The 20,765-nt window shown below is 36.1% G+C and overlaps 2 protein-coding genes across 9 annotated transcripts in view; one reads left to right on the top strand and one right to left on the bottom strand.

Annotated features, from left to right (window-relative positions):
* The window catches only part of rap1gap2a (RAP1 GTPase activating protein 2a), a 100,408-nt gene extending 94,042 nt beyond the window's left edge, over nucleotides 1-6,366 (top strand). For all 7 annotated transcript variants that reach the window (XM_079823102.1, XM_079823101.1, XM_079823100.1 and 4 more), the window contains 6 exons: nucleotides 966-1,061; nucleotides 1,264-1,381; nucleotides 2,006-2,105; nucleotides 3,555-3,622; nucleotides 3,858-3,896; nucleotides 5,173-6,366. In XM_079823102.1, the coding sequence (XP_079679228.1) occupies nucleotides 966-1,061; nucleotides 1,264-1,381; nucleotides 2,006-2,105; nucleotides 3,555-3,622; nucleotides 3,858-3,866 (391 nt within the window). In that variant the 3' untranslated portion in view covers nucleotides 3,867-3,896; nucleotides 5,173-6,366. The remainder of the gene's footprint in view (nucleotides 1-965; nucleotides 1,062-1,263; nucleotides 1,382-2,005; nucleotides 2,106-3,554; nucleotides 3,623-3,857; nucleotides 3,897-5,172) is intronic.
* Nucleotides 5,753-8,900, bottom strand: LOC307130181 (uncharacterized protein). Of its 2 annotated transcripts, none has more exons than XM_079823108.1 (5): nucleotides 8,370-8,900; nucleotides 7,775-8,113; nucleotides 7,518-7,670; nucleotides 7,375-7,409; nucleotides 5,753-6,794 (listed from the first exon to the last, which is right to left on the bottom strand). In XM_079823108.1, the coding sequence occupies exons 1-5, from the start codon at nucleotides 8,428-8,430 to the stop codon at nucleotides 6,693-6,695; spliced, it is 690 nt and encodes a 229-aa protein (XP_079679234.1). In that variant the 5' UTR covers nucleotides 8,431-8,900; the 3' UTR covers nucleotides 5,753-6,692. The 2 variants fall into 2 exon arrangements, with proteins under 2 accessions (XP_079679234.1, XP_079679235.1); XM_079823109.1 differs by having other exon boundaries at nucleotides 7,518-7,667; nucleotides 8,370-8,697.
* Nucleotides 8,901-20,765: the final 11,865 nt, after the last annotated feature.

Here is a 20,765-nt window from a genome sequence, read left to right as displayed (position 1 = left end):
AGAAAAATCATATTCATATATCTTACAATTTCTGGTTACATGAGCCTAAACTCTTTTCAATAAAATCCATGCAAAAGTTAATATCAGATCATTTTATAATACAGTATAGGATGTACCGAATATTCTTAAGTTTTATGCAAAACAGAATAACGACAAATCAGATCCCTGTCATATGGCCAAAAATAAATGCAAAAAATAAATAAATACAAAAACGAAGTAACCTTGCTCTCACTTGAAATGTGTCCCCACATTAAGTCCTTGAATTTGAGGGTATTGGACCTGGAAAGTCCTTGAAAGGTCATTGAATTTGAAGTTAACCAAGGTGTGGGAACCCTGTTTATATATAATATACACTGAAGTGCAAAAATCTGACTCTATGTATATACAAAGATGATCACTACATCCTAATACTCCTACTTATACTATGGCCTAAAAGTATGTTTTTGAGAGGAAAAAGTACATACTTTCGAGTGTGAAGCAGAAGAGTAGGCAAGCTTTGAGACATGCTACTTCATCATAATTGAGTCTTACCACTGTGTCGCTTATTTACATGCATCCTGTCAGCGTTTAAACTGCCCTGTTAATCATCTTGTCACATCCTCCACGTTTTATATTGAAGAGAAATTGCATGTTGATTTGCCAGTCGTGGGACTTTCATGCAGAGAACTCTCCTCGTGTGTTTTGGTTTTTTAACATGGGTTTTGAATCCAGCACATAATGGGCTGTGTGGCTAATATCAGCCGTTAGAGTGTGCATGGATCTGTACTCTGTACACAAATAGTAGACCATCCAGGTACCTTTGGGACACACTAATTCTAATTTTGAATACTATCTAGGATGGATAGTATGCAAATGCAAATTGGGACGCAGCAAATATAGCTCACAATGTTACACTTGTGTGTGTCTCTTTGTATATTAGTATTTCAGGAAAAACACTACATAAACTGTGTTCTGTGTTTTCATAGTGACCAAAAAACAGAAGTATTCCCTCACTCACAGGAAGTCAGGTCAGAGACGTCGTCCAATCCGAGTTCACCAGAGATCTGCCCAAACAAAGAAAGGTGAGTCTTTGTGCTTTTTCTGAATTCAGATTTACTGTAAATGCAATGTTGGGATGGTTTGGCATGAGATAATGCAGTTCTGAATGCTTTTCCAGCACATTCTCTTTAGCACAGTCTTCCTGTTTATTTCGTAGTTCTTCAGTAAATAAAGAATTGTGGATTTCTGTTGTGTAATCTCTGTCCTGCTGGTTTGGTCCTACAGGCCATTCGTGAAGCTGAAAGAGTGTAGCGGCAGAGCTAATATCTCCCGATCCTCCTCCAGCACCAGCAGCTTCAGCAGCACAGCAGGGGATGGAGACGGACTGGAGGAGCTGGAAATGGTGACACACACACACAGACAAAACAGTTTTGTTGACCTTTCAGGAGAGTTGAAAGCCAAAAAACAAAAACAAAAAATCAGTGTCTAACTTATCAGTATGTTATATGCATCATTATACTGTATATATACATATTGATGCATATAACCATATTTATTTGGTTGTGATATATATTATAAAATATATAATCCACCTTTTTTTCTAATCTAACAAAATGTATGTTTACAAAGTTTATGCTTAAAGCAAGTACAATCAAATCAATTTGAGTAATAAAAGGAATGTTTTTTTAAAGTGTGAAAACAACAAAATGATTCATTTTTGCAGTGTGCATCTGGCTCTAGCAAAGCTCCTGCAGATAATCGCTTCAGATAAGCTCACTATAAAAACAATTCAATTAAGCTTCTGTCACATCCAGAAGCTTCCTGTACACTATTGACTTGCAGATAACAATCGCACACTTTCTAAATGACCCTTTGCATTGATCGACTCAGCCTGACTCCTGTCAATATGCCTAATTACTGCACCAGAGCTAGTTCTGGGACAATCAATAGCGATTGTACTAGTATTAACAGTACCATTGCAGTTCACTCAGACTGTTATTTGGTGTGTGTGTGTTGTGTCCTGTAGAGCAGTCACCCATCCACGGCTTCATCTGTCTACAGTCCATCTCTCAGTGTGGAAAGCCAGAATGCCGCAACGCCACTGATCATGTGCCGTAGTCCAACAGGTGAAAAAAGCAATCATACACTACACAGATAAAAGTTGCTGGACACCCGAAAACGACACCCATATGTGCTTGATGAAGATTTCACATCAAAACCATTACCTATTAATAGGCAATTGGTAATAGTTGAAATAGTAAGACTCGCAATTAAAGGGCTAGTTCACCCAAAAATGAAAATGCTGTCATTGTTTACTCATCCTCATGTTGTTCCAAACCCGTAAGACTTTAATTTATCTTCATAACACAAATTAAGATATTTTTGATGTAATCTGAGAGATTCATGTCCCTCCATTGACAGCAATGCAACTGCCTCTTAGATGCTTCAAAAAGAGACCAAAAAAGAGACTTGATCCCTTTATATGATGAACAGATTTATTTTAGGCTAAAAGAAAGTTCAACTGAACCTGCTGATGCGCGAGAACAACCTCATTTATTCTTGCTGTAGCTCAATCGTGCTGCGTAACACACAAGAATGGACCTTATTAGTTCTTGAGGAAGCTCAAACGTGTTGCGGAACACACGAGAAGGAACCTTCTCGTTCCCCATTGGTTCTCGCACGTCAAGCGGACATGCTTGAGCTTCTGTTTACCATAACTGATGTGTGAGTTGATCAATGTTTATATGTGAACAAATGCCTAAATTCAATCTGTTCATCATATAAAGCGATCATGTCTTTTCATAAAATTTGGACTAAACTGATCAATTCATATGGATTAGTTTTATGATTTCTTTATGAACTTTTTGAAGTGTCAAAGTGACAGTTGCGTAGCTGTCAATGGAGGGACTGAAATCTCAGATTTCATCAAAAAGATCTTCACTTGTGTTCCAAAGGAACGACATGAGGGTCATTAATCGGTGAATTATCCCTTTAAAGGGGGACCTATTATGCCCTTTTTCAAAGTTTTTTGTTTTTGTGGTCTACTAGAATAGGTTTTCTTGCTTGACTGTTCAAAAAACATTATTTTTCACATATTTGGCATTGTTGCAGAACCTCTCCTATCAGTCTGACAGTAACGCTCTAGTTTCAGTCTCATTGTGCAATGTACTCTGATTGGTTGGCTGGACCGGTGTGTTGTAATTGGTCAACCACTTTTTGTGTTTCGGAAATGTCATACCCTTTCCATAACTGCCAGTTGCAACACACTACTAACGTAACTCAACCAGGCCTTGCCCTTTTTCTTTTCTGTTTTTGCGTTTGCCTTGGTTAGAATATTGTGAAATGTACATAACCAAAAGAAAACTCAAGACATCAATCAAGGCATTTCAAAAATGTAAAAAAGCATAATAGGACCCCTTTAAATAGTCTGAATAATCAGTTAGAGGGTGGTGTGTTCACAACTTCACATACTTTTGGCCATGAGATGCTTAAACACATGTGTACTTCCATGCACACCCAAATTCGTGCACTTTGGCACTGTGACAAATAAAAATAACTCGCCCTGTTTTCCTCAGATGTAAAGAGCAAAACTTCACCGAGGTCAAACTTGAAATTCCGCTTCGACAAACTGAGCCACTCCACAGTAAGTACCTTGTCCTCGAATAACCTTAAATATTGAGGGTGCATGTGTATTTTGATATTGGTTTCAAAGTCGATTGTTTTATGGTAGATCAGATTGATAACAATGGTGATGTTGAAATGATAACAGCATGTGTGTTACTCTGGGTTTTATGGTGAAAGTGTATTTATTATCTTAGATCTATAAACTGAATAATGAAAATTAATTCGCTGAGAATAATCCTTCCCCTTTCTTTCAGGGTCATTAGGTCGGACAGAAGCCACTCCATGGACGAAAGGTACTTTGCATATTACTTTATGCACACATCTTTAAGCTAGAGATGAGGAGATGCATATTGAAATATTAAAACTTTCAATAGCTACTGATACTTGCATAGAAATATAAATATAAAGTTTTATAAAATATTTTTTTTTATTACCTTTTATTTATTTAGCATGAAAATGAATGGATATAATACGCTTTAAAGTGAGGAAAAAAAAGAATTTTGTTGGCAGGTACAGTATATATGGATAGAATAGGAACTATTTCTCCTTTCGGGAATATGAAAGCTTTGAATGAATGCTGAAAATTAAACAACAAAGGGTAGTTTTTTTTTATGTAGGCCTTTTTAATAATGGATTGTTAAATGGCATTAGTTACCAATTTTATCCTTAGAAATCACAAAAGATTTCCAACAGTGTTGTTACTGCGCTCTTCCGTCACTTTTGATCAAAAACTTTTACATTTTGAAATTTTAAAAACCATAGCTTCATCGGAATGGTAAGAAATCTGGTGACTCTAATGGCATTTTTAATTTGAACACAAAAAAATCGAGTGCATGATCCGAAAAGACTAAGTGGTCATAAAAAAAAACTTGTGGTCTTTGTGATCAAAAATGACCGCCATAGGAAATGAATGAGAAATAGGCAAAAATACAATAATACAGACCTTTTTTTTGTTGTTGTGTAAAATCAACAAATCAGCCACAAATCGGGAAAACGAGTACAGCAATGAAGGGGACGGGTGACACTCTAAAATATCAAGAGTGCAAAATATACATATTTTAAATATTAGGGGAAAAAAGTATTTTCAATGGGGGGGAAATTATTATTATTATTGCATAAATATTCATTAGTACCATAAAATGATCTTAAAATACAAAACAAAAAAGAACAAATATCATTGAACAAAACTTCAATATATTGATTTTACTGAGGGGAAAAAAAGCACTTTAAACTTAAAAACCCTACAAATACTATAGTGCACATGTTGCCTTAAGTTGAAGTACTAAAATTATTAAAACTGAAAAATAAATGAAAGCTAGAAATACATATAAAAAAACACATCACAAAAATAAAAGCTAATTAATTTATAAAATATAAATTATTCATATTAAAAAATAATGTAATAGTATATAAATAATACTAAAATAACCTGATTTCCATTTAATAGAGGTTTGCTGTAGATATTTCCATTTACTATTCAGTATCTTAGTTTTTGAATGTACTTTAATGAATCTGTGCCCTTTTAAAAGTTTGTCATTTACCCAGTGTGTCTGTTCTTTGTCTTTCTAGGCAGTGGCTATGAATGGAATTTTATAGAGTGGAAGAAAAGGGGACCATTTTCTCTAGCCGATGCAACAGTTATTACTGTTCAACATATTACACAACTGAACACTATGTTAAGAACTTGTCCTACAACCTCTCACAAAAAAAGGGTTTAGAGGACACCAGTCTCAGTAGAAAAAGCAACAAATGTGTCTGTTTATTCCAACATTTTAAATGTAGTGCTCAAACAAGTGTTGAAAACTGTCCGTGCCTAGCTGCAATTGCTTTATAGACAGACGCTCAATATTAACAAAGCCACTTGAAATACTTGAACAGTACAGTCATTAAATGTTACAAGAGAGAAGGACTACAAAACTGCATTATTAGCACCTGTACAGCTACTATACTCCATCTGTTGCAAAGATTACGGGTCATTTTGAGTCTTGTAAAACATCGCCCATCAGTGTAAGCCTTAAAATACTGCACACTTTAGAGAACTATGCTTTGCTGCGAAATGAGAAGAGGTCAAATTCTTTCCAGAGGGTAACCAAAGAGGAAGATTTACCAGGGTTTATTAGTGGCAGAAAGGGGGGGAAAAAAGCATTGTGTGGATGACAAAGACACATTTTATTATATTTTTAAAGCAAAGTTTTACATTTAAATTTGTTCCAACAGGTTAGCAGCTATGCTAACTTTATTGAATGGGTGTATTGGTACAATTGAATGCGTATATAATACATTTAAATTATTCACTTCAAGTTTATTTTGAGCTCACAAGCACACTTGAAAAGCAGACACATCAACATGGTTTGAGGACTTGTGGATGTACACAATATAATTTCCATTTTTGTACTGGCTGGCAGAATCATTTTTTGAAGGATTTTGTTTTGTGGAAATTGTTATTTATTTACAAATGTGTGTCTCCTCATGAATCGGTTGTCAGTTTTCAGCGGGACTTATTGGTGAGGGCATTAGACTGCAGAGAGCGAGTTAAATATTCTTGTACAATAGTGAGAACTTTCACATAAAATGTGTTGGCATATATGTTTGTACTGCCATAATTTATTGCTTTAAAAAGTTGTTGATGTTACGTACAAAAAAAAAAGAAAAGTATACAGAGTCAAATAATTTAAAAGATAATTTAACAGATTATGTATATGTATATTTGGTTATGGCATGTGCCATTAAGAATTTATTATAAAATAAAATGTATTTTGTGTCAAATAGCGGTCTGTTGTGTAAATCATTCGAAAAATGAATCCAATGCCATTTGCTCAGATTTGTCTCCTTTTATTTCAGGTACAATCACACAACCCATACACACACAGACATCAGCAACATCCAATACAGCATTACAACTATAATCAATCCAAGTGTAACATTGCTAGCAATCACAAAGGACCACAACTCAGTTTGATATGTTCTCTGTCTTGTTGTGTCTAACATTGCAACTGTACAGCCACTATGTTTACAGTCATGTTTGCTCTGGTATTGAAAAATACCCACATCTACCTGTGAGATAGAAATGCAAGATGAAGTCTTTCTGTTCAGGAGAAATGCACCGAAGAGTAAACCGTTTGCTCAGCCACTTGTGTCGGACAATCATTCTGCCGCCTCGAACTGTTCAGTGCAACTTCTGCATACACCAACTGCATAAATAAAGTAAAGAAAACAATCATATTCACTGATTAAAGGGGTCATGAATTGAGAAATCAAATTTTCCTTGATCTTTTGACATATAAGGTCATTGTACTATAAAAATACCCGTTAACTTTCAGAACTGAAAACTTCTCATTAGTCGAAAAACAGATTTTATTGAAACCAAGCTCAGACAAGTTAGTGTTTTTACCATGTGTCACTATTGCTTTCTGATACAGATTGTTTGATATGTACCGAGTATTTATACTGTATCGCCGCAGTCAAAATTAATAGTTGTGATATGCTGTTCTTTCCTTTTTATTTGATTTAAAACACGACACTGCACTTTATTTGCCACAACCAAGACTTATAAAGCATATGTAATAAGCATAAATGTTTTCAAAACAATTCCAGACGTGTAGTAGCAGGGATGAAAATTATTTGCATATGCAAAACTGTATTGAATGCGGCACAACTATGAATGTTTTTTAAAATTGTGTCAAAATCTTGATAACTTTTTAAGTAGACCTCAGAGAATATTATAAAATAACATTTAAAAATGCCGAAAGCACAAGATACTGAGGTACTTACTTCCTTTTTTGATTTCACTTCATATTTCGGTGAAACTAGAACAAGAAAACAAGTCATTTAAACACTAGGCAGATACAAAACAAAAAAGATGGATGGATGGATGGATGGATGACACATTTGTAGAATAGAGAGTTGGCTCTTACAGGAAGTGTAGGAGCGAGGCGGGACAGGGGGTGGTGGTGGATGATCCCGGGTCAGACACCAAACTAATCCCAGAACAAAAGGAAAGCACATCGTGGCACTCAGACACAGCAGAACTCTATGAGAGAGGTTTCTGCCTGATGACTCTACTGCTGCTGTCCAGAAATAAAGACATTAAGTGGATTTAATTCAGCCACAGGTTGATGAAGCCATTTTTTCACTTTTTCATACCAATAGTATGTCCAGAATGCTCTATTACCTGCAGTCACCTTAACATTTGTTACATGCCCATTGCTGGTCAACAAATTTTCAGGCCAGGTTACCCCACACTTGTATGCTCCAGCATCTGTCTGGTTGATGTTGTGAATGTCGACTAACAGATGTGTGCTATTGGCTGTTGAGCTGTAATTAGACAGCTCGATTCGTTCAGAGGGAGTGAGGCGAGTAAATCCCGTACTATTAATTTCCTGGAAATCCCATCCTCCAGTCCAGCCAGGGACCCCACAGTGTTGCACTTCACAGCTCAACCGGAGACTGCTCCCCTCTGCAACAAACTTGGAAGCACGACTTGCTCGAATTGATGGGCACGGCTCACATACTGAAATCAGAGTACAACAAGCGAGTTGAGTTTTACTAAAGCACTTTATGTACCATGTTCAGATTTGTGAGGAGCCATCAAAATTTCGAGAAAATTCTGTTAAAATAACATAAACCGAACTCTTTAGCAGTGCACAAAAATGTTTTCGTTTGCACGAGCAAGGTTTTTCCTAAACGCTATAGAAAAAAAAATAGTTTTGGTAGTTTTAAAAGTACAGTAGCCTATTTTTTAACAAAAAAATTGAGAAGTGGCTTACCTGTAATGACACACAAAAATGCCAGAAACGTCAATGAACACCTGTATGCGCTTTTCATCATTTATAATTTTGCTATAGCCAATATCTGTCGACTGTCCTCGCAGCCACAAAAACAGACTCGGGCGCGCTTTCACAGTAAATAGACGATTCTTCTGTCACGTCTCCGGAGTAGGCTACAACAACAAAAGGTACTTTTGGTTCTTCTAAACTCTGTCTATCTCCGTAAACACCCACTAATTCACTGCAGGGAAATTGACTCCTCTTTCAGTCTGCCAGCTTCAGCTGTATTGTTAATGAGCACTTGAGGAAGGAAATGCAAGTTCGCCACGGTAGAGGGAAACCTCATCCTTTCCGTTGGAGCAGGAAATGTTCAATCACTGTTGACATTCCATCATAACTGTACAGAAACTAGGAGAAAAAAATGGAATCTAGATAGACTAACATTATAGGCTACATTGTGAATCCTTCCTTGCTTGCAATAGGCTATGTGTGGTCTCACGTCCAGCTGAGTTAAGGCAAATTTTTCACTGGGCAGTAAAACATTCTTCAACAGTTGATATTTTCTCTCTTTTTGTTGTTGCTGTTTAAAATTTTTATTCCCATACTGCAGATAATAATAATAATAATAGTCTAATAATAATTTGCTTGGTATTTTGCAATTTTCTAGTAAAAATATCTAAACATCCTTAAAATAAGATATATTTATGTGAGAAGAAAAACTGCATAATACAAAGAATAAATAGAGAATAGTTTTTTTTTCCTACTGCACTGACAATTTTTCTTATAAATTTTTTAGATTAATGCTTAAATATTAACATAAACAGACAGTTACAATCTGATAACAGGGGCCTGTACCATGATGGTAGTTTAACAAACTCAGGGTTACAGGATTAGTTTTGAGTTGGCAAAACCAAACCAATCTATTCAGGCTTTGTTGGTCCCATGATGCTGATCATCAGCTTTCTCTGTCAACTCAGGCTTTGATCCTGAGTTTAGGAGTTTAGCTGTGACATCAGTAGTGAACAGCCAATCACAGGCTGTGGATCAGTGAAACTGAGATTCATTTCTCTCTTCTGCAGAATATTACATGATTGAAAAATATTAAGAATTTAAACATATAGACAGGAAGAAAAGAGCTGTCTATGAAAGAGGATAACTTAAAGAAATATCTTATACGTCAATGCAAGTAAAAGTTATGAAGTTAGTTTAGTTGATATAGAGAGAATTGAACATTTAAGATCACATGTAGTCATTTTTATAGCTTTATTTATTGATTTTAAAGCTTATTTGTATGACCTTTATATAGGCTATTAATATTAATTTTAACTAAGTGCCTATTAATGATTGATTAACTAAAATATATAAGGGTATAATTACATAAATTATATCTAAATCATTCAAAAGTATTATTATTATAAATAAGCATTGTTAAAAGCCAGATGCGTTAGTCTTTAAAAAACATTTGCTATAGTGACCTTTAATTTGGATAGAAACAGAGGGAGTGACTTATTGCATCAGAGGTGTGTCACTTTGCTCACAGCTGATTGGTCCAATTTCAGTTTGAGATGTCTTATCCAGAACATAACCTGCCCTGGAGCAGGTTAGCTGTGGAGCGTAAGTTACTATGGAGATGAACACGGCTAAAAGCCAAACCACTTTAATGGTACCTAAAACCCAGGATTGGCACAAACTAAGCTTAAACATATCTGGCTAGCCAGCTAAACCGGTTTCATGGTATAGGCCCCAGGTCTCTCAGACCACAACATGACTCTGACAGTTCGAAAACTGACTAGAAAGCGGCTACAGGTAAATCTGATTGTGATCAAATAAAATGTAGGATCTTTCCTGAAGCTAAAACTTCAATCATTCCTGAAGCTAGAACTTAATAACTTACATTGAGAACATTGAGAACTTAATAACTTACATTGGGAGCAGATCATGGCTGTGTATGTGATGAATGCTGTAATTCCATGACTACAGCTATCACAGGACTAATACAACATTTTATAAAACAAAAAAGATGAACATTTAAACAATCTGACTAATAAAACAAATAAACAAAAGGGATAATAAATAAAATTAAAAAAAGGGATAAAGGAACTTACCATAGATGGAAAGAATATAAACAATAGTGCCACCATGGCTAATGAATTTAATTCCTATTTTGTGCAGTCAGTATAAGAACTAACAAAATATTTGGAGTCCATAGATTTCAATTATCCAACTGGAATGACTTCAGCAGGTTCAGGAGACGAAAGTTGCAGACATTATAATTGTCAAATTCCAAATCAAAAGATATCTATAAGATGAATAGTTGCTTTCTTAAAAAAAATATAGAACTGTGTTAGTTAAACCACTGACACAATTATTTCCATAAGAACTTGTACATTTTCTTTAGGATGGAAAAAAGCAGTCATTGTGCCAGTATTTAAATCAGGAAGTCTCTGTGTAACTATCCTCCCATTTCTATTTGACATATTTTATCCAAAGTAATTGAGAAAGTTGTAGCAGCACAACTGGTTGACCAATTAGAAGCCAGTCAGCTCCTCCATCCGCAGCAGTTTGGCTTTAGATCAGGTTATTCAACCGAAATTGCAAACTGCTGTTTTATTGAAAATGTGAAAAAATCCCTGGATAGAGGTGATGTGGTGGGAGCAGTATTCCTTGACCTTAAAAAAGCTTTCGATACTATCAACCATAGCTTGCTTTTAACTAAAATGTCATCTTTTAAATTCTCTACCGAGGCGGTATATTGGTTTGCTTCCTGTATCTTCAGGCTAGAGTAGTGTGTTAAAGTCACCCAGGAAAAATCTTTGCTCTTCAACATCAAAATGGGCATACACTCTAAAAAAAAAGCCTCGTTATCATAGGGGAACCTTTTTTAGTGCTATATAGCACCAATTTTGGTGCTTCAGTGGTTCTTCAGCGGTTCTTCAGAGGTGCTATATAGCACCTTAGTCAAAGAACCGGTGAAGAACCTCTGAAGAACCGCTGAAGAACCTCTGAAGAACCACTGAAGCACCAAAATTGGTGCTATATAGCACTAAAAAAGGTTCCCCTATGATTACGAGCCAAGAACCATTTTTGGTGCAATATAGAACCTTTTTTTTTTTTAGAGTGTACCACAGGGCTCTATACTTGGTCCTTTGCTGTTCAGTCTTTTTATAAATGACTTACCATTAAACTGTTCAGGTGCCAGCTTCCAGCTCTATGCAGATGATGCAGTTCTTTATGCACTCGCCAAGTCACCAGAACTGCCTGCTGATGTATGGCTGATGTCAGACAGTGGCTCCATCAAAATCAGTTGGTGCTAAATCTTACAAAGACAGTCTTCATGTGTTTGATCTAAACGGAAGATTTAAAATTAACTTACAAAATGAAAAAATTCACTCAACTTAAATTTGCTAAAATCTCTAAAACAATACAAAGCAATCTTAACTGTTTTAAACTAATCAGAAACTACATACCAAACCAGGCAGCCCTGCTGTACATGCGTGCTATGGTCTTTTCACATATTTCATACTGCATGACAGTTTGGGTGCAAGCAGCTCCGTCCGCAAAAACAAAAAAAAATTACCACATTGGTTCACTTTACAATCAGGCAATAAAAATATGGGTAAAAAGCCAATCCACTATACACGGTAAAAAATTGTATGTGCTATTTACTTAACCCTTAATCGTCCCTCAAGTAGGGTTTACGTTTGAGTCCCTTGGGGTCAGATAGACCCCAAACATTTACAGAGCGATTGCATAAGGAAATATACATTTTATACATGGAAAACTATATATCATTTTTTTTTATTTACTTCTCAACTATACATTTATGCTGTGTTTTTGTGGGTATTTGGTAGTTTTTTACCTATTTACTGCACAAATACTTAACTATGTAATAAATTGGCTCATAAAAAAATATTTTTTTATGAAAAAATCACTTGAATGATGATCTTAAATAAAAATAAATAGTTTTTGGACATTGCTCTATGTGTTAGGGATAGAATACCGCCATCTGTAGGTTTGTGGAAAAACTTTAGGAATTATAGTTAAAGAGAAAGAGTGCAATGACAATATTATCCACTAGAAGTCCATAGGGAAGTTATGCAAAAGTTAAGCTGCCTTTCATCTTTCTTTTATTTGCCCTTTTCCCTCTCTTTCTCATGATTGTTCCATGTTGCATTTGTGCTCTAGTATTTGTCCTTCATTTATGTATGGAATTTTTTCAGATTTATGCCAGTTTTGTTGATTTTATTTGCCAGTTTCTATAAAAATGCTCTCTGTTGCAGTCACACACATGTGTGTTTGTGTGTGTGTGTGTGTGTGTGTGTGTGTGTGTGTGTGTGTGTGTGTGTGTGTGTGTGTGTGTGTGAGACAGAAAGTTCGTTCCACTTTGTGTTTATGCTCTAGGACCAGATCTTGATATAAATGTAGACATTTTCAGATTTATACTGGATTTAGTTGATTTTTTTTACAAAAAAATGTGAAAAAAAAGCATTTTTTACATTTTCCCATTCATTGCCAAAATCAAAAAAATGCTCCAGACACCTGTGTTTGTGTGTGTGTGTGTGTGTGTGTGTGTGTGTGTGTGAGTGAACATGCTTGTTCCATATTGCATTTGTGCTCTAGTATTAGTCCTTCATTTATGTATGAAAATCTTTCAGATTTATGCCAGTTTTGTTGATTTTATTTGCCAATTTCAATAAAAATACTCTCTGTTTTAGTCACACACATGTGTGAGTTTGTGTGTGTGTACGTGTGTGTGTGTGTGTGTGTGTGTGTATGAGATAGAAAGTTCGTTCTACTTTGTGTTTATGCTCTAGGACCAGACCTTGATATAAATGTAGAAATTTTCAGATTTGTACTGGATTTAGTTAATTTTTTTTGGACAAAAAAAGTTAAATTTTTTTTTACACTTTCCCATTCATTTTCAATGTGGGGTCAATCTGACCCAGAGGGACTTATACGGTAATTTTTTTTTTACACACCTTTAGAAGAACCAAATCAAGCCCAGATTTTTTGTGCATGTTTAGATAGATTATTTAGGGAAAGTCACAGAGTCTCATGGCCCTGAGATGAAGGGAACACTTTTTAAAAATGGAGGAAAAGTCCAGTGGGGTCAGCTGGACCCCAAGGAACGATTAAGGGTTAAAAAAGTATAGTAACTTTATATTTTTGAGTAGTTTTAAGGCTTGATTTCTTTAATGGAATCTACCTTAACCTTTTTTATTTTAAGTTGTCTCTCAAAAGTGTGTGAATTAGAGTGAATGGAAATGTCCTGTTTATATTTAACTTTGAGTTATGTTGTCCAATTAAAAGACTGTATGCTGCTAGTACAGCACAAGTTGAAACAAACTTGTTACTTCACTGGCATGAGCAAAGGTAATGCTCACTGAACAAAGCAACATGCATCACAATATTAGTACATGCAGTTATCCACACTTCTCTCTTCTGCACAATGGTAACGATCGATCAAAACTTCAAAATAACAGAAACTTTTTCAAAAGTCAAACATAACTGATCATTAAACATTAACAGGATGTTTTCCTTCACTCAAAAACACATAAAATAACACTTCATTTCAATAGGAAGCCATATGCAAAGCATGCTGGGAAGTAACAATAGTGTCGTCTTTAAAGCAGCACTAGGTAGTTTTTGCTCTCGGGGTCCCCCTACAGTTGGGAAACAGTATTGTCCTCTACTACTGTCGTAAACTGTCATTCTACATCAGTGGATGCATCGCACGTGCATTTGTTGACATGATAACTATGATAGCCCTGAACACTGCAGCAGGAGTTCACATGTCTATGGAGTTCACGTGCAGGTGTTCTGCTTGCGTCGCGTGTGAAATGTCTTCATCCCAGGTACAGTGGCATATGTTTCAGCATGTCATATGAATATAATTTCATGGGTTTTATTTTTTTCAAACACCAAATGATCGCGATGCTCACGTTTACAAGCCAGCGTCATTATTGTAGCCTAGTCTATTGGTTCCCGGTTTACAGAATCTATATGATACTTAAATTCAATGTTTGAGTGGTAGGTAATAACCATATATCGTCAATATTATAATATCAAGCTACCCTAGATGAATCTGCAAATTTGAAAAATCGATTTACATTATAGCTTGAGGCAAGACAAAAAAAACAAATATCACAGACATGTTAGGTATCCTAAAATATGATTTTATTCGTCTTATGTATTTACTTCATGATTTACTTGCAAGAATGTAGCCCCTCCTCTTTCAGCTTACGCCAACGAGCAAACGCTGGCCCAATGTTGATCCTCGTCCTGCCTTTAATCCGATCACTTTCTCGTTTCCTCTTTTTGCTTTCCTCCGACAAAACCTTTGCTTTCTTATTTTTCTGTGCTGCTTCGGCCATGACTATAACATTCGGCAAACAAATGATAGTTTGGCTCGCACGTCCGAATTTAAGGAAGTGGGGGTGGTGGTGGAAGTGACGTATATGCCGTAAAGCAATCGAATTTTGTAGTTCTTTTTTTCTCGGGTTACTACCCGAAACCCGAAGTTTAAAAGTACGATTTAAAACGATACAGACCCCGTCAGGCTATGGCAGACGTGTCATTCAACCTATTGTAAGTCGATGTATCATCACAAGAGGTTTGAAAATATATTATAAAGGTTGAAAAGTTACCTAGTTCTGCTTTAAATAAAACCACATAATTTAACTAATTCTCTTCAAATAAATATGTAGCTTTTTTCCTTAATTGTATCAGCTTATTCGGTTACTCAGTTCAAGCCTCAAAACTGTTTAAGTTTCCTTTAAAAAAAATTGTTTTATTAGTGAAATCAAGAGTTTGTTCTATTTTTTGCTGCCACAAGGTGGTGCTCAAAGTTAAATAATTTCACAGCAGTCAGCTGGGAAATCTGGATTTATGGTTGAGGCATAAAAAGGCATGTGCGGGCAATTACACAGCTGCTGGAGATAAAAGCCAAGCTTAAACAGAACCTGCTGCTGCTCTGTTGCTTTAAGATGAAGGATGTGCACGTTGTCTTGATATACAATACATTACACTTTATAAATTTGCTTGAAATCTGTATAAAAAAGGGTCAAATTGCAGAGGCGGACAGTTGTGAAGTATTTTTACTCTGCTTAAAAACATTTTTCAAGTGTCTGTACTTTATCAGAGTGTTTTTCTTTGGAAAACCTTTACTTCACAACATTCCAAAGTTCATAATCAATATCATAAATAGTAAATACATAAAAAATGTAGTACTTTCTTACTTTTCCTCAAGTAAAAGTAATTAAAAATTTTACTTGAGTACAAGAAAGTACTACATTTTTTATGTTATTAAGTATAAAGTTAAAAAAAAAAAACTAAACTTTATTTATGAAATGTAGTGCAGTAAAAAGTACGACATTATGCTTTCCAAAGAAAGTACATATACTTGAAAAATGTACTTGAGTAGAAAGTAAAAAATACTTCACTACTGTCCACCTCTGTCAAATTCATATGATAAAGACAAGCCTTGAAAGTTAAAAGGAACTTAACCACTTTTAAAGGGACAGTTCACCCAAAACAGAATATCCTGTCATTATTTACTCACCCCCAAACCTGTATTCTTTTATTTCTGTGTGGACATAGCTATAATATGGAAAGATTCTTTAAATATATATATTTTTTCTTCCAAAGAAGAAAGTCATCCAGGTTTAACAACACGAGGGTTAGACAATAATGTGAGAATTTACATTTTTGAGGTGAAATAATCCCTCTAAACAACAAATGCAGCATTTCGGCAAAGGGAAGCTCCATCAGAAGGTTCCTTTGAGCTGTGCGATTGTTTCCTGCAGCGAGTAACTTGAGTCAACGGACCTTAATGGTAACCAGATGTGTAGGACGTCAGTGTGGGCTTACAATCTCAGGATGTGTCTGTTTTTCTTGGACAGCTCGCTGTACAACACCAACCCAAAGTTACGCAATGTCTAAGAAAGTAATTTAATTGTTTAGTTGAGTCATATGCTCGTACGTGCATGCAGAAGAACTTTTTGTAAACTTTGTCACCGTCCCTTTTACAGATCTGAAAGTGAACCTGATCTCCAATCCTCATTGTTATCAATCAAAACAGGAAACCTGAACACTGACCACCCGGGAATGGGCAGGAATCGGCATGTGCTGGCCAACCCACATGCTTTTAAAGCAGATAAGTAAAAGCAAACACTCATAGGTCTGTGCTCAGGAGCAAACAATAGTGTGCAATTGACTAAACCGCCAATAAAACTCTAATTTGTTCCTTACGTTCTATGTATACAGGGCCTTTCCGGATAAAGGCGTTAGCTTACGCTTAGAGCCGTGTACAAATCATTTTTGTTCACACATGAAAAGACCGATTAGTGTCCTCTGAATGGTACAGTCCCAAGAAAGAAAGACGACTTGGCAAAACAGTTTGCTCCATGATCAGATTACGTTCTCAGCCTTCATTGAATGTACAACAAGGCTCTTTTTCGCCCTTGCTTTGAGAACAGGCTCTCTGAGGTTTCTTGAATCCGTGCAGCAGAGGCATGCAAAAAAAAAAAGACAAGTGTACGACGGTAATGCATTACATGGAATGCAAACATCATGTGGTCAACACCTCTGCAAGTGATTTTTAGCTACATCAAATGGCCTGTTCTGACACAAAACACTAAGCCAGTTGAGCGTGACGTTTGAACAGAGCCTGATGTGTCTATTCTGGTGCACAATAAAGCTTTTCTTTTGCACGCAGTGTCACAGCAAAAAAAGACTCTATTGTGCTGGTTTTCTGATACTGTGAGACTTATTCTGGGTCTTTTACAAAAGGGAATGAGGATCATTGCTTGTGACGCCAACAACAGTTTGAGAATGAAACTTCAGCACACTTTAGAAAATATGTAGAGCAAAACAAAAACAAAAAAACTGGTACATGCTGTTTTAAGGCATTGCAATCTAGTGTTTTTTATGTCAATGTTGGATGTCAGCCATCTTACCATCCCGCCTTTTGTTAAGTCAAGAAATGACATGAGAATTTGTTTGTACTGTGTGCACAACCCAATCTCACGGGAAACTATTTTGCGAGGTGATTTTGTATGAATCTGTACAATGCATCACAAAAACATACCATCACTCCTAAATATACCCATCACTGGGATGTAAGCAGATACAAATTAGCCACCAGTTTGCAAAAAAAAAATTATTAGTTACTTATCTCACCATTGAGATTGCATCATGTGGGACGTTTTATGAGCATACAGGGAGTGCAGAATAATTAGGCACGTTGATTTTCTGATCATATTTTTTTTCCAGGCACATTTGACCAATTCCAAACCACAGTAATCCTAATAACTACTATTGATTTAGTATTTAATAATGTATAAGTGATATATAATTGTTCATGAAGGCTGGAAATGAAAATCACCTTATATTCAGGTGTGCAGAATTATTAGGCATGTTTTCTTTTAGAGATAAATTGAGCCAAAAAAGAGATTTAACTCAGACTGAAAAGTCAAAAAGTATTAAATGCCCATGAGAAGGATGCAATACTAATGCAATACTAGACATTGCAGTTAAGGCATGACCATTGGACAGTGAAATGCTCGTTGGGTCAGCAGGATCTGACAAAAACAGGTGGTGAAGAAAAGACACCTGTTAACTGCAAAAGAATTAAGAATTAAGGTGAAGAATTAAGGGTGAAACCATCAGGAACCCTTTAGTCTCCAGCGCCACCATTTTCCAAAGCTGCAACCTACCTGGAGTCTCCAGAAGTGCAAGGTGTCAGGATCTCAGAGACTTCAGTTAGGTAAAGAATCCTAAAAAATGACCCCCACTAAATAAGAATCACAAGCTGAAGTGACTCTTGAAGGACCAGCACCACATCCTCTAGTACCACTGTTTGAAGAATTCATCTTCCAGAATCTGGCAGTACGTTTTGGGAGTTCATTTTAGTCCATCCTGAAGTCCGTTTTGCAGAGATGGACTAAAAATGAACTCCCATAACGTACTGCCAGATTCTGGAAGATGAATTCTTCAAACAGTGGTACTAGAGGATGTGGTGCTGGTCCTTCAAGAGTCACTCTCAACCTATCTGTCCATAAAGCCTATAAAAAAAACCTTCTTCATGTATTTTACAACACTTCAGCTTGTGATTCTTATCTAGTGGGGGTCATTTTTTAGGATTCTTTACCTAACTGAAGTCTCTGAGATCCTGACACCTTGCACTTCTGGAGACTCCAGGTAGGTTGCAGCTTTGGAAAATGGTGGCGCTGGAGACTAAAGGGTTCCTGATGGTTTCACCCTTAAATCTTCACCTTAATTCTTAATTCTTTTGCAGTTAACAGGTGTCTTTTCTTCACCACCTGTTTTTGTCAGATCCTGCTGACCCAACGAGCATTTCACTGTCCAATGGTCATGCCTTAACTGCAATGTCTAGTATTGCATTAGTATTGCATCCTTCTCATGGGCATTTAATACTTTTTGACTTTTCAGTCTGAGTTAAATCTCTTTTTTGGCTCAATTTATCTCTAAAAGAAAACATGCCTAATAATTCTGCACACCTGAATATAAGGTGATTTTCATTTCCAGCCTTCATGAACAATTATATATCACTTATACATTATTAAATACTAAATCAATAGTAGTTATTAGGATTACTGTGGTTTGGAATTGGTCAAATGTGCCTGGAAAAAAAATATGATCAGAAAATCAACGTGCCTAATAATTCTGCACTCCCTGTATAGTGAAGTTTTGCCTGTGTAATTTTAAAACTGCAACTATGAAACAGATTTCATATCTTCTCACAAGCTATTTTATGAATCTGAATTGTGAATCAATAGCAGCATGCTGTCTGAAACAAGCATTGATGTGGCACTTTGTAAGAATGCTTTCCCAATGAAAAATTCATGCGATTTTCATGGGCGAAATGTGACCATGGCTGCTTTTTTCCCTCCGGGCGTCATTCCATTTATTGTTTGTGTTCTGGTTCCAGACATTGAATCCTTTTAATCGGACTTAAATTTGATTGCTTGTTCCATATCGATTCTCTTGAGCTTTCAGTTTGTGTCAGGTGTTTGGCAGTGGGCCATTGTCTTTGCTCTGGCAATACATAGTCAGCCTTGGACGTTCAACTGAACATTGGGAATTGAGAGGGTTTTGCATTGTTCGTGTTTACGAGTTGAGAAAGATGTTTTTTAATGAACTCCATGCACTAGGGTTTTTCATACCAACATTGGTTCTTTTGCTAATGGACTGTGGCTCAGATTGGTTATGCCATCAAATGATTCACCTAAGGCCCATTTCATTTATGTCCTTATCTAAAATGAGAGCAGGTGATATGAGACATTAATAGATTTACAATGGCTTTACAAGCTGGATAGTACACAGAAGTAGAAAGAGGGGGAAAAAAGTCAGAGTAGTTCATAACCCATTTAGCGCTATACTGCTTACATCATCATATCTAGTACAACCTCTCACATAAGGCAAGTTGAGGCACATAAAAGAAAAGGAAGATAAGCAGTGTATGTCCTAAATCAAATCTAGCAATTCATTGTGACATTTACAATGTTCCGTAAAAGAATGGTAAAGGTTAATGCGTATTTGTTTGGATTAGGTCACAATAGTGAGTTGGCTTACCAGTGTCAACAAATGAGAAATCAACTGCTCCTCCTTTTTGTTTTTATAAGCTAATTTTTCTTTAAAAAAAAGAAAAAAGTAAATACATAAAGAACAATAAGCATTAATACTCTCTAGAAGATAAACATTGAATATTATGTTAATTTAAAGATTTGTGTTTTAGTGTAGCAGAAAGGCAAAGAAAACTGAAGCTAGTATTTTCTTCAGGAACTCTACTTTGCATTTAAAGGATTTTATCCTCATAAAATTGTTCTCCAAGGAGAAATCACAGAAAAATGGTGAGAATGTCATGATAACACTGACTGACTGTTTGCTCTTGACTGTTGTTCCTCATTGGCGCACATGTATTTACATTACTTATTTACCCTGAGCATGGCAGAAAATGCAAAGTGATGAAGCGAAAGTTTAGCCGTTAAGTAAACCTTTTCTCCACTAAGCTTTTGTGTAGAAAAGAAGAGGGGGATGTGTCTCTGGCATTAGTCTTCTAGAATTTCAAAGAGCTGGATCTTGGCAACAATTCATAGCTAAGGGAATATATGAAGACTTGGTCTGTGAGGCCTACAAACCTAAAGTCATCGGTTGTCTTCTGTCCACCTAAAACTGCTTTCCATGGTTAGTCTGAGAGGGAATGGTTAATGTTTGAAGACTGTAAAATAAAGTGTGGGATAAAACACTGGGTGTTTCTTATAAACGAATCATGGCTGTCTGAGTGCGTCAGACTGAAAAGAACCACATTAGTGAGGCCTGTATTATGACTAAATGCACTACGTGACTCAGAAAGAGCTGAGAACTGTTTGGGGA

Source organism: Gobio gobio (assembly GCF_949357685.1).
Source record: "Gobio gobio genome assembly, chromosome: 8".
NCBI classification, from domain to species: domain Eukaryota; kingdom Metazoa; phylum Chordata; class Actinopteri; order Cypriniformes; family Gobionidae; genus Gobio; species Gobio gobio.
Note: the sequence above shows the minus strand (reverse complement) of the source record. Positions and strands in the feature narration are given on the sequence as shown.